A 16809-nucleotide genomic window follows, 5' to 3' on the forward strand; every position below is an offset into this window, starting at 1 on the left:
TGACCCCTCCCTGCTCCTCCACATCCCCACAACCCCCTGCCTCTTGCTATCAGTTATCTTTTCCGTGTATAAGTACCTATACAGAGTAATCAAGTCCCTCTCAGTCTTCTCTTTGATAAGCTGTATAAAGTGCTGTATAAATAGACTCACAACTTAAGACTTGCTTTCTAGCCTCTGGATCATTTTGGTGGCCTCATTTTAACACATTTAACACTTTCCCATATTTCCATATATTTTGTGAGCCATGGACACTGGAATTGGTACAATATTGTTGTATAAGTTCTTCCAGTGTTGTGTACAGATTGAAGAAGCTGTCTTCTTTCTATTTAATGTTCCCCTTTTTGTATATCTAAGGATTACATCACATTAGTCCATTTTTTTATAGCATTGCATTATGAGCTCTGATAGAGGAACCTACGAGGGGTGTGCAAAATGGGCCTTATTCGGTTTGGATTGGGATTCGGCCTGAATCGGAGACAGTGATTCAATTCTTTGATTTAGATCACTGTCCCCGATTCAATTTAGCCAAATCCAAATCTGAAGATTCAATGCTGATTCAGCGAATCAGTGATTTGGCCATAGACACAGGTTTAAATATTTTTTCTACATACCTCGAGGTACCAGGCACAGCTCGTGAATGCTGCAATGCTGGTGCAGATGGAGGATCCCACAGGAGTGTGTGTGGGGGGGCCCTGCAGTTCCCTGGCTCAGCGATTGGCCATGGGGGGGACCCCAGGTGTCCCCCAGACCCAGAAGGAACCAGGGGTGATGGGGGAGGGTGGTCCCAACGCACTTTCCAGCAGACCCAAAAGTGGACTGGAAATGCTTCTGGTTCACTTCCAGGTCTGCTGCCAAGCACTCTGGGGAGCCCCCCATGCATCTGTGGGACGTTCCATCCTCCCCAGCATCACAGCATTTATGAGCTGCCTGCTACCTAGAGGGATGTAGAAAAACCCTGCCAGGCTTTTCACCACTAGCCACTCAAGTGGCAAGCGTAAGGGGGTGTGCCCAGCCCCTGGCCAGCGCAATGTGGCAAAGGGAGTGGGAGGAAGAGGGATTTAAATCCTCCTCCCTTCCCTCTCCAGCCAGCATGGATCCCAGCTGCGGTCTGCCTGGCAGAAGTGCAGTAGCCCTTTCTCCTTCCCTTTGCCTCAGGCTGCCAGTGCCTGGCCAGACCCCCACACTTGCAGCTTGAGCAGGGAGGCAGGGGGTGGGGGCAGGAAGCCTGACAGGGGCTACTGCGCCCCTGCCAGGTAGACCCCAACTGGGGTCCTGTGCTGGTGGGAGAGGGGAGGGAAGGGTGTTTAAAGCCCTCTCCCCCTCACCTTCCACCTCAGTGTGCTAGCCGGTATCTAGCCATGCCCCCAGCCCCCAAGTGGGGATAAACCTGGCAGGGGCTGCTGCTCTCCTACCAGGCCAACCTGACTGAGCAGGGTTTCTCAGCCCCTCCTGCTTCTTAGCCAGCCAGAGCAGTGATAGGGCTCTAGCTAGGGAGCAGAGGGGTGAGGTCAACCATGATCTGCTGGAGCAGACAGCACAGCCCAGGGCAGTGCTGCAAAGCATCTTGGGATGCTGGGGGACTGACAGTTAACTTAAACCAGGAAGGAGTCTGTGACAGAAGTTCCTTAAATCAGTATAGCCTATGTTATTTTAGTCTGATACTACATTGAACCAGGTTTATCTTAAACCAGTTTAATACATTTTGAAAGTGGTTTATGTGCACTGAACTTCTTCTCTGTTACTGGTTTAAACTAGTTTCTGATCACTTAAACCACTTTATGTGTAACTTCTTTCTTTTTCCCTGTTTAGATACAACCTACATTCTTGTTTCAGTTTGTATTTGATTGTATTAAAACATAATTTATTGGATTGCTACCTAATAGGCAATTCAGATCACTGCGCAACAGTGACTAGTCCATCTTGTTATTATCAATCTTTGTGTCAAATCTGTGGAGAAATTTAAGTACAGTATATTAGCTTGTTACTTTTTTCACCATACTTGTATTCCTGTCCATAAAGAAAACAGATTTTTTTGACGAGACTAGCAGCCCATGAAACCATGGTGACTGGGATTAATCATCATTGTACACTGCTTAAATATGGTCATGCGTTAAATATAAGGTCAGCCTGGTTGGTTAGGTGAGGATTATGGAATAATCAGCCATATGAAATGAATTTTCCATCATGTTTGGTTTGTTTTTGTATGAATAAAAGCAAATGAGCAAAAGAGGAGAAATCAGAATAAAGGGGAAATGACATTATCAAAAATAGAATGGTCCTTTTCTACCTATGCTGCAATTTGCCAAGGCTTAAGTAAATTGTTCTATGGTGTTCATTATATTCATGATTGGAGTCTGCCACCTTTACCTACAATGAGTCCTTCTCTGAATGAGGACTCTTGATCTCTAGATCTGTTTATTGAGTAAAGATATTGCATGGTGTTGTTAATGGTAGCAGAATATCACCCTTCATTAGAAAAAAAATATAGGCACTGAAGCATGACAAATTTTAGGGGGTTTAAGGGGTGTGTGGTGGGGTGGGGGGGGGGTTGCAATTAAAACAAAATTACCTTTCTTCAGTTTTAACGTGTCCTCATGTTGCTCATTCCCATTCACCCACAGAAGTAATGACTGACTAGAATTATTTTAATCTTTTTATTCTTGGAAAAATAATATTTCACCTTTCCTTCCTCCTGTGGTCCATTGCCTTTCTCCATATCTACAAAATAAGCTTCCAGTACAGCCCAAGAATGAAAGGATGATCTTCCTCTTCCACATCTTTTTTGCCTAAGTTTAAACCGTGTTGTTTAAACTGTGTTGTTTTGGATAGAAATTGTTCATGTTATCCACAACCTTCACCTTAGAAACATCAATAGAAAGAGGAATTGACCACATCACACTGAAATTGTATTTCAGTCACTTAGTTTGACATGCACATCTGTGCACACCTGTGCAGAGAACTACCACAGCACACATGCATACTTTAAGTTTCATTTAAACTATAAAAGTAGGGTTTCGTGGAACATAAGTGGTGCAAGAGGATCTCATGTTGGCTTTGTGCCCCTGTGGATTTCAGACTTAAACTTACACTTTCAGTCATTTTTTTGGTAAGCATGGTCTGGTTATTGAACTCCTGTGATAAGCACCTCCTCCCCACCCAACCCAACTCTCTTACTTTACTTGCATTTATTTTTTTCTGTATTTTTTTTATGGTTGATTGTTTCTGTTTGGTAGCTGACCCTCACCAAGGAAGAAACACCAGCTTAACAAGTGACGTAGTTGCAGCAATCCTCTTGCAGTGCCAAAATCAAATAACTGGAGGATCTACATGGTGATAGATGTATTCTCCAATACTTTCTCTTGACTTTTCCAATTCTGAGTGCCCCTATGTGCTGCTGTTACTACTGCTGTTACAAAATGAGCCTTCAGGTAGCTGGACCCAGTTCCATGGATAGCAATTGCACCCTGTCCCAACCCTCCCTACCCCCATCCTGCTCCCCTCTCCCCAAATCTTCCCTTCCTTGTATAATTGACTCACTAGATATTATGTATCTTCTAAGGGTGTGTGCAATGGGCTGTCTTCAATTAGGATTTGGATTCAGGTCAAATTGGGGACAGTAATTTGATTAGTTGATTCGAATCACTGTCCCAATTCAATTTGGCTGAATCTGAATCTGAAGATTTGATGTTGATTCGGAGAATCAGTGATTCGGTCATAGACACAGATTTAAATGTTTTTTCTACATACCTCGAGGTACCAGGTGCAGCTCATGAATGCTGCTATGCTGGTGCAGATGGAGCATCCCACAGGAGCACAGGGGGACCCTCCATGTGCTCAGTGGTGAACCTGGAAGTGGACCAAAAATACTTCCAGTCCACTTCTGGGTTCACTGCCAAGCATGTGGGGACCCCCCCCCCCACTCCCTCCCCCCTGATCAGCCATGGGGGAACCCTAGGTGCGCCCCCAGACCCAGGAGGCCCCAGTCACTGAGCCAGGGGGGCAGCATGCTCCTTGGTGGACCCGGAAGTAGACTAGAAGTGTTTCTGGTCCACTTCTGGGCCTGCTGCTGAGTGCACTGCGGATCCCCTCCCCGTCCCTTGCCCCTGTAGGATGCTCCATCTGCCCCACCATCTCAGCATTTGTGAGCCGCCTGGTACCTTGAGGTATGTAGAAAAAACATTTAAATCTATGTCTATGTCCAAATCATCAATCTTTCCAAATCTCTCTGAATTGATTTGGAGGGTTCTGATTTGATTTGGAGAGTTTAAAGGTTTCCTGATTCCATTCAGATTTGGAGATTCAGCCATTGAATGGGCCGAATCTCTGCCAAATCAAATAAGTGACTGAAGCTTTGCACAGCCCTAGTATTTTCTGTATCTCCCTTCAATAGCACAATTTGACTTGTTAGCTCAAGTTGTATCTTTGGAGATTTAGTATTTTGTCTCTGCTATTAGCTAAAATGGCAGCAGACTAGAGGTTTTCTGAGATTTGCACTGCTTTGCACCTTACACACTCCATGTTGGTTCCAAGTTTCTAGAGAAAGTGAAGAAGGCTCATATAGCTGGGACCTACTCTGTGTAGGAGTGCATTTTGTCAAAGTGCAACTCTTTTTTTTATAGCTCACTGGTTACTACTCTATTTAATCCATAGAGAATATGGGTAAATTCAAGCCACTGCTAATACCCTGGTTATGCAGGTCAAACTGTACAGATTTAGGTTTTTTAGCTATAGAGGTCTCTGGTTTTGTTCCAAGGACTGGCTGAAATGATAGCTATCTCCCTGCCCATTAACCCTTCATGTCATGTACCATAGTCAGGGACTCTCTACACTCTCAAATTACATAATACAGACAGATGCATGCACACTTGAAACTCTGGTCATCACCTCTGTTTGAGAAAGTGCTTTGAAATCTTCAGATGAAATGCCTGTGCTCTCTGTGTGCAGTTGTTAGTATTCCCATAGTATCCCACATGCATTAAGTCAGAGGCATATACATTTTTTCCTCCTGTCAAATATTTTGACAGGAGCTACAAATTTCCAGTCCTCTAGCAAACCCAGCCAGCAGTTTGACAGAGACCTAGATTTTAAACACATTTTTACATTGGAGCCTGATAGGACTTCATCACTTAAATAAATAATAAAATGTATAGGCCTAAAAATTATGTCTGAGTTCACAGGGAGGATTTAACATCTATAATATTTTATGTACTCTCATTCCAGAGAACTATTGATCTTTTTAGAATGTCACTGAATAGTAAAGAGGATTGAAAACAGATCCCAGAAAGAAATACTATGCACAAATGAGCTCTATCATGCCAGATAAGGGAAGAAGAGATAATTTCAGCTAGTTTAAGGAGGAGTACACTTTTCATTCTGTATCTACCTCTGCTTTGAGAAAATGAAGCTTGGAGAACACCCATGATAGAGTTTGCAAGTGTGCTCAACATGGGCCATCTCATTGAAGTCCATGGTAAAACTCCCACTTCAGTGATAACAGAATTGGGAATTTTCCATAGAAAGCCATGTGTTATACTTCAATGCTCTTACTGAGTAATGATGAAATAAAGGAACGTAGATTAGAAAGACAAGTTCCATATACTACTTCACTTGTATACAGACTTATGCACAGGTGTCAAACTCACCTTAAGTGACTATTAACCATTAGTCCTCTACAACGTGGTTTTTGGAAAGAAATAGAAATCGAGGAGGCTATGGCCTGAGATAGAAAGCATTTGACAACGCAATGAAGTTAGTAGCAAAGGAAAAGTTATCTGGTGTGCTACAGAGACAAAACTGCCTTAAAAATGATTTCCTTGTATTGTTTTCTACAAATTTACTGTAGAAAGGGACTTGAAGAACTGTACAGTCTGTGACCCCATCATCTCCAAAGGTTCGTTGCTGCTGACTGGAGGTCTGCAGAGAGCATTCCTGTAGAATAAAGTTTTTTGCCTTAAATTCTGAATATAATATTCAATTGCATAGTGATAAAAATAGTTTTAGAATTTCAGATCTTGCTATTCTATTGATATGGGAGCCAGGTACATTCTGTACTTATATTTCTGTATTCTTATAAAATAATCTAATTTGAAATGAGAGAGATTCTTCTATGGAAGCATATCATTTACCTTGGCAGACAAGTTCTTTGGGTAAATCTAATATCTTATGTTAGACCAACTAAAATAGTGGGAAAAATTCTCCTTTGCAAGCTTTTGGGTACAAACACCCTTCTTGGGGCCTAAGCTCTCAAGCCTGAAGAAGGGTGTTTGTACCCAAAAGCTTGCAAAGGAGAATTTTTCCAACTATTTTAGTTGGTCTAATACAAGATATCAGATTTGCCCAATGAACCTTGTCTGCCTATGTTCTTAGACCAATACGGCTACAACCAACACTCCTGTCATTTACCTTGATATCTATTAGATTGCCCATCATCACGGTATCTAAGGTTGAGTCCAGACATTCAAAAAGCCCAAGGAAGAATCAGTCTAAGTTGCATGGTTTCTTGTAAGCAGCATAGTTTAGTAGCAAACAGAACACATTCACCCTTTGCAGGTTGTGGGGTGGGGGGTGAGGTAGCGAATCTTGTACTGGGCTCTGCCATGTTTAAATCAGTCTGTGTGCGCCAAACTTGTGTTCTGTTACACGTATAGACCAGTTTCCAGTCACTTATGCTGGTAAAAGTGCCTGCATTATTTAAAAAAAAACAAAAAGTTTTTCCTTTTGCTCATGCAAATGGTCCTGTTGTCCAGAGACAACATATATAAGTGCTGTCAGGATCAGGGCCTAAATGTCCTCTGAGCGAACTCTCTGTGTGCCTGGTTACTTTTTGAGCATCAGCTCACTCTCTTTGTTGATTTTTAGTTCTATGTCTTGATTGCATGAGTTCTTTTTGCTTTTTTAATTCGAAGTATTAATGATATCTGAACACTTATTTTAATATTCTAATTTGCTCTATGGGTTTAGCCATTTTCATATATTTCTGTATACAAACAGGCATCTACTTCATTTTCTACCATAAAAAATTATGAAGGTTATTATCTGTATATATGTAAAACTGCTTTGTCAATGTCCTAAAGTTGTTCTGCAGAGTGCAGAGAGGTGGGTGATTTGAACTGTCTCTTCAGGTCTAATGCTCTATATGTTTTTTTTTCAGCTTTGCTATGAAAAGAATAAACATATTTTGCCTTACAGTAAGCGTATTAGTACAATATATTTATTTCCCCACGTGCCTTCTTGATGAGGAGGAATGTTCAGATTAAGGAAAGGTCTTAGAGTTGAGAGTTCATTTCAGAGCCTTATATTTGTATTCAAACACTGCCTACGTTCTGCACTGATTTACAGACACGTTCTGTGATTTTTCAAATAAAAAAAAAAAAACCCCAACCCTGTGGGAGTCAAGGTTCACCACCCTGAAAGCTGCCTCTGCATACTGTACTTAACATCTCTCTTTCTTTGTATATACTTAAGTATGAGGGGTGAGCAAACCTACAAGAAAAAAAAGCCAGAGAAAAATCTTTTTGGTAGTATAAATTAAAAATGAATATTTGAGCAGGGTTTAGAATGTGTGTGGCATGTGGGCTCAGGTAATTTGTACTAACAACTGTGCTGTAGTCTGCAGATAAAATAAAAAGCAAGGGGGATGGATTCCATCAAACACACTCCAGTTGTCTGTTCAGCCACGAGTTTTCTCTGGATCCATTCTACATTTAACTTTTCACATCATAAAAAAACCCATCCATTTTTCCACCATGTACAGGCCTCTACAATAAATGTATTTCATGCAGCATAAATAATATATTGTCAAAAGAAGTTAGTGAGTTCTATAGGTCATGTAAATTGCTGGCCTCTTAAAGGTGCAATAATTACTTTGCATCAATCTAACTATGTATATACATACCAACAAACAGACTTCCTATATATATAAGGTATCAAAATGTACTAACCATTGTCTACCAACAACACATTATGAATGTTGCATTCCTCTCCATGAAAATTGCACAAGATATTATTTAAAACATATTAGCATATTGTTCTGATGAAATTTATAAATGTATACAAACAGAAATTCCATAAATTATTCTTTCTCTTCTACTTTTGAACCCGAAAGCTTGCTTAATAACTATTCTCCAACCATTTGGGTTGGTCTAATAAAAGATACCAAATTCTTCCTCTTCTATGAATTAATTCTATCTTTTACTGTACAATTCCCAGTGCCTGTTTAAAATGAAGCATGCAAGGACCCCATGGAAATTCTACCATGAGGTCATGAAATTAATAGCTGTATGTTAATGCTCTCTTATAACAGGGCAGGGAGAAAGGATGCTAGAGCATCAAGTAGGCACGTTGTGAATTCTCAGTGTTTCATTTTGCAACCTGAACGCTCTTTTATTTCACTTTTCTGTTTCTTTTAAAGGCAGTGTTCAGGGGAAAAGAAATTTAGCATGTGAAGTTACTTGCTTCACCACTGCCACCATGCAGTGGCACAGCAAGTGCTAAGAACCACATTTCTATTATTCTATCTACAGTCATTGTGGCCTTCAAGATTTAATACTTTTCAGGATGAAATACTGGCCAGCAATACGTTAACTTCAGTTCCAAATATTGTTAAAGCATACTTCCCCTGATAAATCCAGTGCTATTTAGAAGCACTTTCACTTGATCTAGACTATTTTTGCTACCCATTTATAAATACGTATTTAACTAAAAGTTCTGAAGTGGTTCCAACTCTCCTTCAAAGTTACAGCAATTTTGAAAACTTGTTTAAAAGGCTTAAATCTGATAGAAGCAAGGGAAATCTAATCCTTTTCTTCCCCTAAACTTTTCACAGAGACACCTATCAGTGGCTCCTTAATTGTCCATGGCCCTGCATCAATCAAAGCATTTAAATGCATTTTAAAAACTTAAAATTTGCTGAAGTTCTGAGTGTGAATGGGAATGGGCTGAATCACATTTAAATATTTTGTTGAATCAAAGCCAAGCAATGCTTGCAAGCGAGAAAGAAACGCTCTACACTCCAAGTCAAATGCAGATCTTAAATCTTAATAGTTCTGATTTCTTGCATTATTATTTATAATCTTCATTATTTTTCATTGCCTAAGATTATCAGTTGCCATTAAGTTAATGGAAAAATGGCTGCTGCTCTTAGAAACCATGCATATACACATTTCAATGAAACAGATGATTATTTTAATAATAGCTGAATGTGTATTAAGTTTCTTTAGTCAGAGGTATCATAAATCAAACCCAGAGCTCTGCTTTTTCAATCTACTCCTAGATATTAGTAATTCTACTACCCCCATCTGTGTTTTACATGCCTTTTATCCTTACCACTGGAAAGTTTATATAAAATAAATGACAACGTTGAATTGCTCTGTTATATGATGTAATGTGTCGGTTTTCTTCTGACATTTCTCAAAGGATTCCAATGTCACAAACAGTAAGAAAATATAGAATTATAGTATTAGTCCTTGCAGCTGATTATCCATGTATAATGCTTATTTAATTTAACCTGTCATCATATGGAATCTAAGGGCACTGGCCTATGTTAAATTAAAGGCATGATGGGTTCTGAACCCAACCATTGCACTTCCTGTCATGCTGCATGTGCATGGCAGGAGACACGATTGTGGGATAGAGAAATGGATCCCATTCTCTCATACTGCCAGTGCCAAGGACCCCCAGGATCATCATCCCAGTCTCCCCCTGCTTGGTGCCTGCACTATGCTGGCTAGGGACCCTGATCAACTGACCCAGGCTCCAAGGCAGAGAAGTGCAGGAGATCCCTTGGCTCCCCTGATCAGTCTGCTGATCAGTTTTCCCAGCCAGGGGACCTCACCATGAAGTCCCTGGGCTGGGAGCTCTGATCAGCTGATGGGTGCTGCCAGCAGGGGAAAGGCATAGGAGCTAAGGCCTCCATGCACTCCCCAGGCTATGATGCCCCATCAGCTGACCAGTCTGCCCAGCCTCTGGATCGCATGAGAGTCTTGAAGGCCCCTTGTATGCTCCAAAATCTGGGAGAACTGGCCACATGTTATATTAAAACTTTGATAGGAACCAGCCACAAAGTTATTACAAATATTTTGTACAAGGATTATTACACATATTTTACCTAATAACTTTGTGGATTAGTCTTTGTTTTATTACACCATTAATTGAATGAATGTATAGCCAGATCACTATCTGATCTTCAGTAAGTCAGTCTCTTTTTGGGAACAAGGTACAGCCACTATGTAGTGTTTCTTGTGCTGTTTTAAAAGGGTAAAATGGAAAATCCCTGTTAGGAGGAGTCATGACTTACATTTTGCAGACCTTATTCCCAACTAGCCTGGGCATCTGCTAGCATTTATGAGAGAGACCTCCTGCTTTCTATCAAAACTGGCCTGGCCCACTTAGAAATTTATCTAAGCTGTACTAAAATGCAATTTTTTTCCACCTTGACTACTGGTAAGGCCGTATAAATTTAAACCATACTGTTTATTCAGAAATTTCATCTGTTAAAATAGAGATAGTGAAAGAAAATAAATGCTACTTAACATTCTTGCTATGGTTAAATCTCTGCACTGTACATCGTATGAACCATAATAGAGGTGATTTATGTTAACCTGATAGTATCATTATGGGTTAATTGGTTGGCTTCTTATCTTGGCTGACAAATTAAAAGAAAATGTTATCATAATATCAAAGTAGTAAAAAATACTCTATGTTTTGACTGTCTTGTGTTGTAAATTGTTTTCATCAAATATATTGAAACTCTTTTCCCTTAAGACCCTACATCACTTTGAACATTAGGGACCAATGTACACTATGTACTTATAATGGGGTTATTCCTGCAAGGAGATATGTGTGGGTATCATTTAAAGGAAATAGAACAGAGGGGTAGAAAAGGGGAGTGACATCTTCATTCTCGTTCACCAGGGATTAATCAAAGTTTTCTGACTTTAGAAAGTGCTATAGGGAACTTAATGGTTTCAGTATATAGTGTTTTGTATTTTATAGTCATAGTTTCATAGATTGTAAGGCCAAAAGGGGCTTCGGAAGATCATTGGGTCCAGCCCCCTGTACCAAGCAGGAAAGATAACTGGGGGTCAGGTGACCCCAGCAAGGTGACCGTCCAGTCTCCTCTTGAAGATTTCCATGGTAGGTGACTGGACCACCTCTGGAGGGAGCTTATTCCACAGTCTAGATACCCTGACTGTGAAGAAGTTTTCCCTAATGTTGAGCCTGAATCAATCTTCCAGGAGTTTGTGGCCATTACTCCTGGTTTTCCCCTCAGGTGGAAAGATGTTCATCTAGGACATGTGAGTTCACTTTGTGGTTTGATTTTTAACCTACTAAAAGGGTCACTACCCTCCCCCCCTTTTTCCCATGGTAACTGTCAATCTTGAATAGAATATCTATACCAAACAATTAAATTAAGTAGCAAAGAGAGAATTTTCTATTAATTTCTGTTGTTACTTTCAGAAATGTTATATGGTTATTTTTTATTATTTTTATAGGTTTTAAGAGTGATTTTTGTTGGACCCTATTTCATTTCTGTAATGCTCTATTAGTAAAATTCTGTAGGATATTTCCATATCAAATATCCGATAATGGGTGAAGCTTCGGTCTCTGATTTGATTCAGAGGAGATTCGGCGGCTGAATCTCCAAATCCAAATTGAATCAGGAGACCCATTAAACTCTCTGAATCGAATCAGAAGCCTCCAAATCAGTTCATAGAGATTCAGAGAGATTCTATGATTCAGACATAGACACAGCTTTATGTTTTTTCTACAAACCTCAAGGTACCAGGTGGCTTGTGAATGCTGAGACGGTGGGGTGGATGGAGCATGGATGGTGGATGGAGCTTGGGGGTGGGCCCAGCGGACTCAGAGGCAAACCCAGAAGTGGACCAGAAGCACTTCTGGTTCACTTCCAGGTCAGCCGTGGAACACACAGGGGACCCCGTCCCCTGGCTCAGCAACTGGTGCCTCCTGGGTCTGGGGGCGACCTGGGGTCAACCTGCAGCCAATTGCCAAGCATGCGAGGGGCCCCCCCTGCATTCCTGTGGGATACTCCATCCACCCCACCATTTCAGCATTCACAAGCTGCACCTGGTACCTCGAAGTATGTAGAAAAAACATTTAAAGCTGTCTATGGCTGACTCGCTGATTCTCCAAATCAGAATTGAATCTTCAGATTCAGAATTCAGCTGAATTGAATCAGGACAGTGATCCAAATCAGTTAATCAAATCACTGTCCCCTAAATTGGGCCGAATCCTAATCGAATATGGCCCATTTTGCACACCACTAGTAAATAGGGCAAAAAAATAGCGTTGAGTAACTGCTTGAAAGGATTCACATTAGTTTGCTTTAATGTTGTTTCCACCCTCTTTTCGGTTCACCTTATTCAAAGAAGTTTATTTAATTGGTTTTAAATTTGCTGCCATTTTTTTTGTTAAGTATCTCATTGTTACTTTAATGTGAGAGAGAATGAATAGGCAGCAAAATTATTGGGAGCACCTGTCAGATCTTTGAATTCCAAAGGTATTTCTCTAAATACTTTTGCACCTTCTGTTTGAAAATTGTTCTCATATTTTGTCTTTGTGAACTACTAACAAATGCTTTAGTCATGAAACCCTGGGGAGAGGATATTTTTCATTAATAATGTGTTTAATAGCTGATTAGGACAGAAATAGCAGCAGGAGGCAGTTTATCTTAAGAAGAATTTCCTTTACATCATATTTTTGGACCATAATGACCCTCTAGTGTATTGCTGTGGTTTTCAGCAGTATTTCTACCCGTCACCCCCTCATTTTGTCCTTTTTGTTGTTCTTTTCTACTGTTGACCCAAAACATCCTGATTTTTTGTTTCTATGAAAACTGCTATGTGGTGTTTAACAGCTATGGGAAGGAATGAAAGTTTCCACATGGTCTGAAAAATAACCAGCAGCATTATGGAATAATCATAGCTTATGATGCTTAGGTAGAAAGACAGGTCATGTTTTGGGGAAAGTAGAACAGCAAACTGGTTGACCTGGAAACTATAGAATAGCATTTCCAAGACATTTAACGTTCATTTATTTAGAACATTTTGATTAATCCTTAGTGAGTAGTAATGAAGTTGTCACTCTCCTTCTCCACCTCCTTTCCTATTTCGTCTCTTATTTTCATTTCCTCTTCTCCCATGCCTTAACTCCCTATCCTCTTCTTGCTCTCCTTTCTGTCCTTTTTGTTAATCTGTAGTTCATTAGTTATCTCTCTTGCATAATTATATGCCTCCAAAACTTTTGACATACATGCCACTGACCTAAAACTAAGGTAGGTTCAGTACAGCAAATGAATAATTTATTAAGGATATTTCCTACCCCTTTTGCATAAACTTGTGAACTTGTGGTATTGCTGAAGTATACTATATTCATATATGTGTATAATACACATTCTTGGTTATCTTTGGGGGAGTCAATTGTCATAACTGCACTTAACACTTTTTCTGTTTTTACTTTATCTGTAGTGAGTATTTAAATAAACATTTAAATAAACAGAAACAAAGTTCCAAGTTGTAATGCCTTTTATTGCATTGGAGTATGTCAGCAGTATGAGTCACATCTGCTCTGAATATTTTAATCAAAGATTCTTACTTAAAATGTACTAGAATAGAGAATTCACAAAAAGGTCCCAAAGCTACAGACAAAAAGCATTGTAATATAAATATATTAAGCAATCTACAGGAAGACACACAGACAGGACAAATGCATTCTTAGGTTAGGTAGCTATTGAACATTTATTTAATTGGTAAAGAAGATCATTTCCTCTTACTCCATAAAAATAAAGCAGTTTGTACATACATCCATGATTGTTTCAGTGTTGCCTTCATGCAAAGGTGGCTTGTAAAAATCCAAAGACAAATGAGCAATTGTAACTTTACACTTCAAAAAACCGTCAATCTGAAATAAATTTAAAGTGATACCTTTTGGTGTGTATTAATTATACTGTTTTCTGCATATTTTTTTAAAGGATCATCTGTTTCAACTGGAATCGCACAAATTTGAGAGAGGACGAGGCAGGTGTCCTTTTGACCCCAATACCTCCTTCACCTCCACCTTAATTGGTAATGATCTTTATGTCACAACCTTCAAGGGGCTGTCAAACTGTCTTTCTGAGTTTCTTTCTTCAGCTCTCCAAGGTGTTGTCAGTATTCCTTGTCAACCTTCAACATGTCAAACTGACTTCTAATGGTGCTGTCCACATTAATATTACATTCCAGATGGTGTTAACTTGAGCAACTGAGTCTCAGGCAAGTGAGCAGATGTTGTAATTTGTGTGCCATTCTACAAAGACAAGTGTCACTTAATATTTGGGGTAACGACAATATTTGTTCTTCTTCAAAGCAGAACTGTATTTGGTCCAGATCATTTTATACCAACCAATCATGTTTCCGGATATGACAGTAGTGGCTTCAAAGACCTAATTTTGACAATAAAAAAGTAATGCTATTATGAGGCCTAATTGCTATTATGAGGCCATGGTCCAGCAGACTCGGTTAATTGAGTCTGCTCCAACATGCTGTAATTACAGCACGTCAGAGCAGCCCCTGAGCCTGTGTATAGACACCCACTGGTTTTATAAATGGTTATGCAATGCAGACTTGGCTTAAAAACAAAATGTAGGGTTTTTTCCATAATTTCTAGTAACCAATTCAAAATATTGTATATTTCCTGTATATTGTATATATTATCATTATATGACTGTAGTAGAATTTGCCCCTAATTCTACAGTGCCATCCATATTAGCAGTTATTGTGCTGACACAAAACTCTGCTGGCATCTTCCAGTTAGAAAATGATTGCAGGGTTGGGACATGTTTAAAAATGCAATTCAATGTATATTTATTTTATGATGTGTTCAAGGAAACAGCCAACACAATAACAGAACTGTATTTTCACCAAGGGTTTAGAACATAGTTGTTGGAATATATTCACACTAAGAAACTAAGGGGAGGGGTTGATAATAGTACTGGCTCTAGAAAAAAAAGTTTTGTCTGCAGGATGCATAATTTCACTTTAAAGGCATTATTAGTGAAACAGAATAGAAAGAACAAGAAAGAAACTAAGGACCAAAGAGTAAATATTGCATGCAAGAGCAGGCTTGAATAGGCAGAGTAGAAGAACCAATCAGGGCTTGGAAGGGTAATATTTGACTGATTTTGTTTGTTCTTATTTTCTTGGCATTCTTGGTTCATTTTTCAAGGCCATAAATTTTGTGGATTTTTGTACTTGTTTTTTTATATTTACCTTAGATGCCAAAACCCAAAGCTTGGCCTTAAGATATGAGTACACTGTGTCAACTTAAACTAAAATGAGGTAGCTTATTCTTAGAAGCTAGAAAGAATTTGCAGTGGGTGACCTATATTTAGATATACTCTTTCACATGTTTTCTAATCAATAGAATAACTGGAGGGGGAAAATATTCTCCAAATAATATAAAATCCTTGAAGTGACTGAAATTCATCAAAATGTAGCATGACACATCGCCTGTATCACGCATCACGGCGGAAATGCTTTCATATTCAGTGCATTAAATAGAAATGGAAAAGCCAGAAATAACACAATTTTGACTGTTTTTATATAACCTATCACGTGCAGATGTTTATCGATATTTCCCCTACTCTGTATTTGTACTATTTTATAACTAAGGCCCTTATGATGCAGAGTGAGCTCTGCATGGGTACAGGGGCCATCTGCACAAAGTTTATTGCGGGCCTGGGACCTGGTAACCTAGTTCTGAGGTCTTTACTCAGTCTTTTTTTCAGGCACAACTAAGTAAATAAATTAGAGCTGATCATGCTCCCAGTGTGAGGTCAATGTGAATTTTGTTATTTTTTTAAATGGAAGCCAGATTGTGTCCGCAGTGAGCACTTCAAATGGGAGATTAGGTACTTGTGCTTCAGGGCTAGGCATTAAGGAATTTGATGCCTGGATCATGGAATGCCTTAGGGTTTCTTAAACTTTTCCCAGAAAGAGCCTTTTGGGAGGCCACATCCTAAAAGCAGTTTACCTGCAGAAACCCTATTAAAATCAATGGAGGTTCCATGAGTTAAGGGTTTACAGGATCTGGCTCCAAACAGCCTGTAACATTTTGAACATGGGCAAACAAGTGATCTCACAGGTTTTTTATATAAAACAGTATGGAAGTGTCCTGAAATGTTAGGTTCACTTAAAATTCTCTGTTCAGAATAAGATTAATTTTTCCAGGAAACTCAGTCATCCAGTACAAAGAATAGGCAGTTAGTCTACATTCTTACATTTTTTTCTGAGAAACTGATGCAAGGGATCATAGGTTGCTCAAACAACCTATCTTTAGTGTCATTTAAAAATTACTTCTTAAATTCTTAAAGGTATACTCCTTGTTTTCTAATTAAGGTGTTCTCATGTTTATACAGCATGCACTACTGGAATTTTATCCCCAATGAAACCTGCAGTGTAGCAACCAGAGAAGATGCAACAATTAACATATGAGCAGAATAAATTTGCAGGATACTTGTAGCTCTTTGGCTTTTTGGATGAAGATTAGTAATTTGGATGGATCTTATTAATGGAGAGTGAGAGGCATAGGAACAAATATTGTAGCTATTAATTAACCATATGCATTACCAGTGTAACTGGAGAAAAAGCACAATTATCCATCTAAGCATTATAATTGAAGATCAGCCCTTGGATCAGAGATAGCAACATGAACATATCTTATGAAAAAACAGAATAAGAGTTTGTCAGTGTAGGAACACTTTTTAGTAATGCTTTTGTTTTCCCCCTAAACAAGCTAGCTAACATGCAGTAG

At 39.3% G+C, this 16809-nt stretch overlaps 1 protein-coding gene across 1 annotated transcript in view; it reads left to right on the forward strand.

Annotated features, from left to right (window-relative positions):
• SEMA3E (semaphorin 3E) overlaps positions 1-16809 on the forward strand; it is a 330917-nt gene that overhangs the window by 253988 nt on the left and 60120 nt on the right. Inside the window, exon 9 of the mRNA XM_025203239.1 lies at positions 13991-14084. Within this exon, the coding sequence (XP_025059024.1) occupies positions 13991-14084 (94 nt within the window). The remainder of the gene's footprint in view (positions 1-13990; positions 14085-16809) is intronic.

Source organism: Alligator sinensis, unplaced genomic scaffold, assembly GCF_000455745.1.
Source record: "Alligator sinensis unplaced genomic scaffold, ASM45574v1 scaffold567_1, whole genome shotgun sequence".
Taxonomy (NCBI): domain Eukaryota; kingdom Metazoa; phylum Chordata; order Crocodylia; family Alligatoridae; genus Alligator; species Alligator sinensis.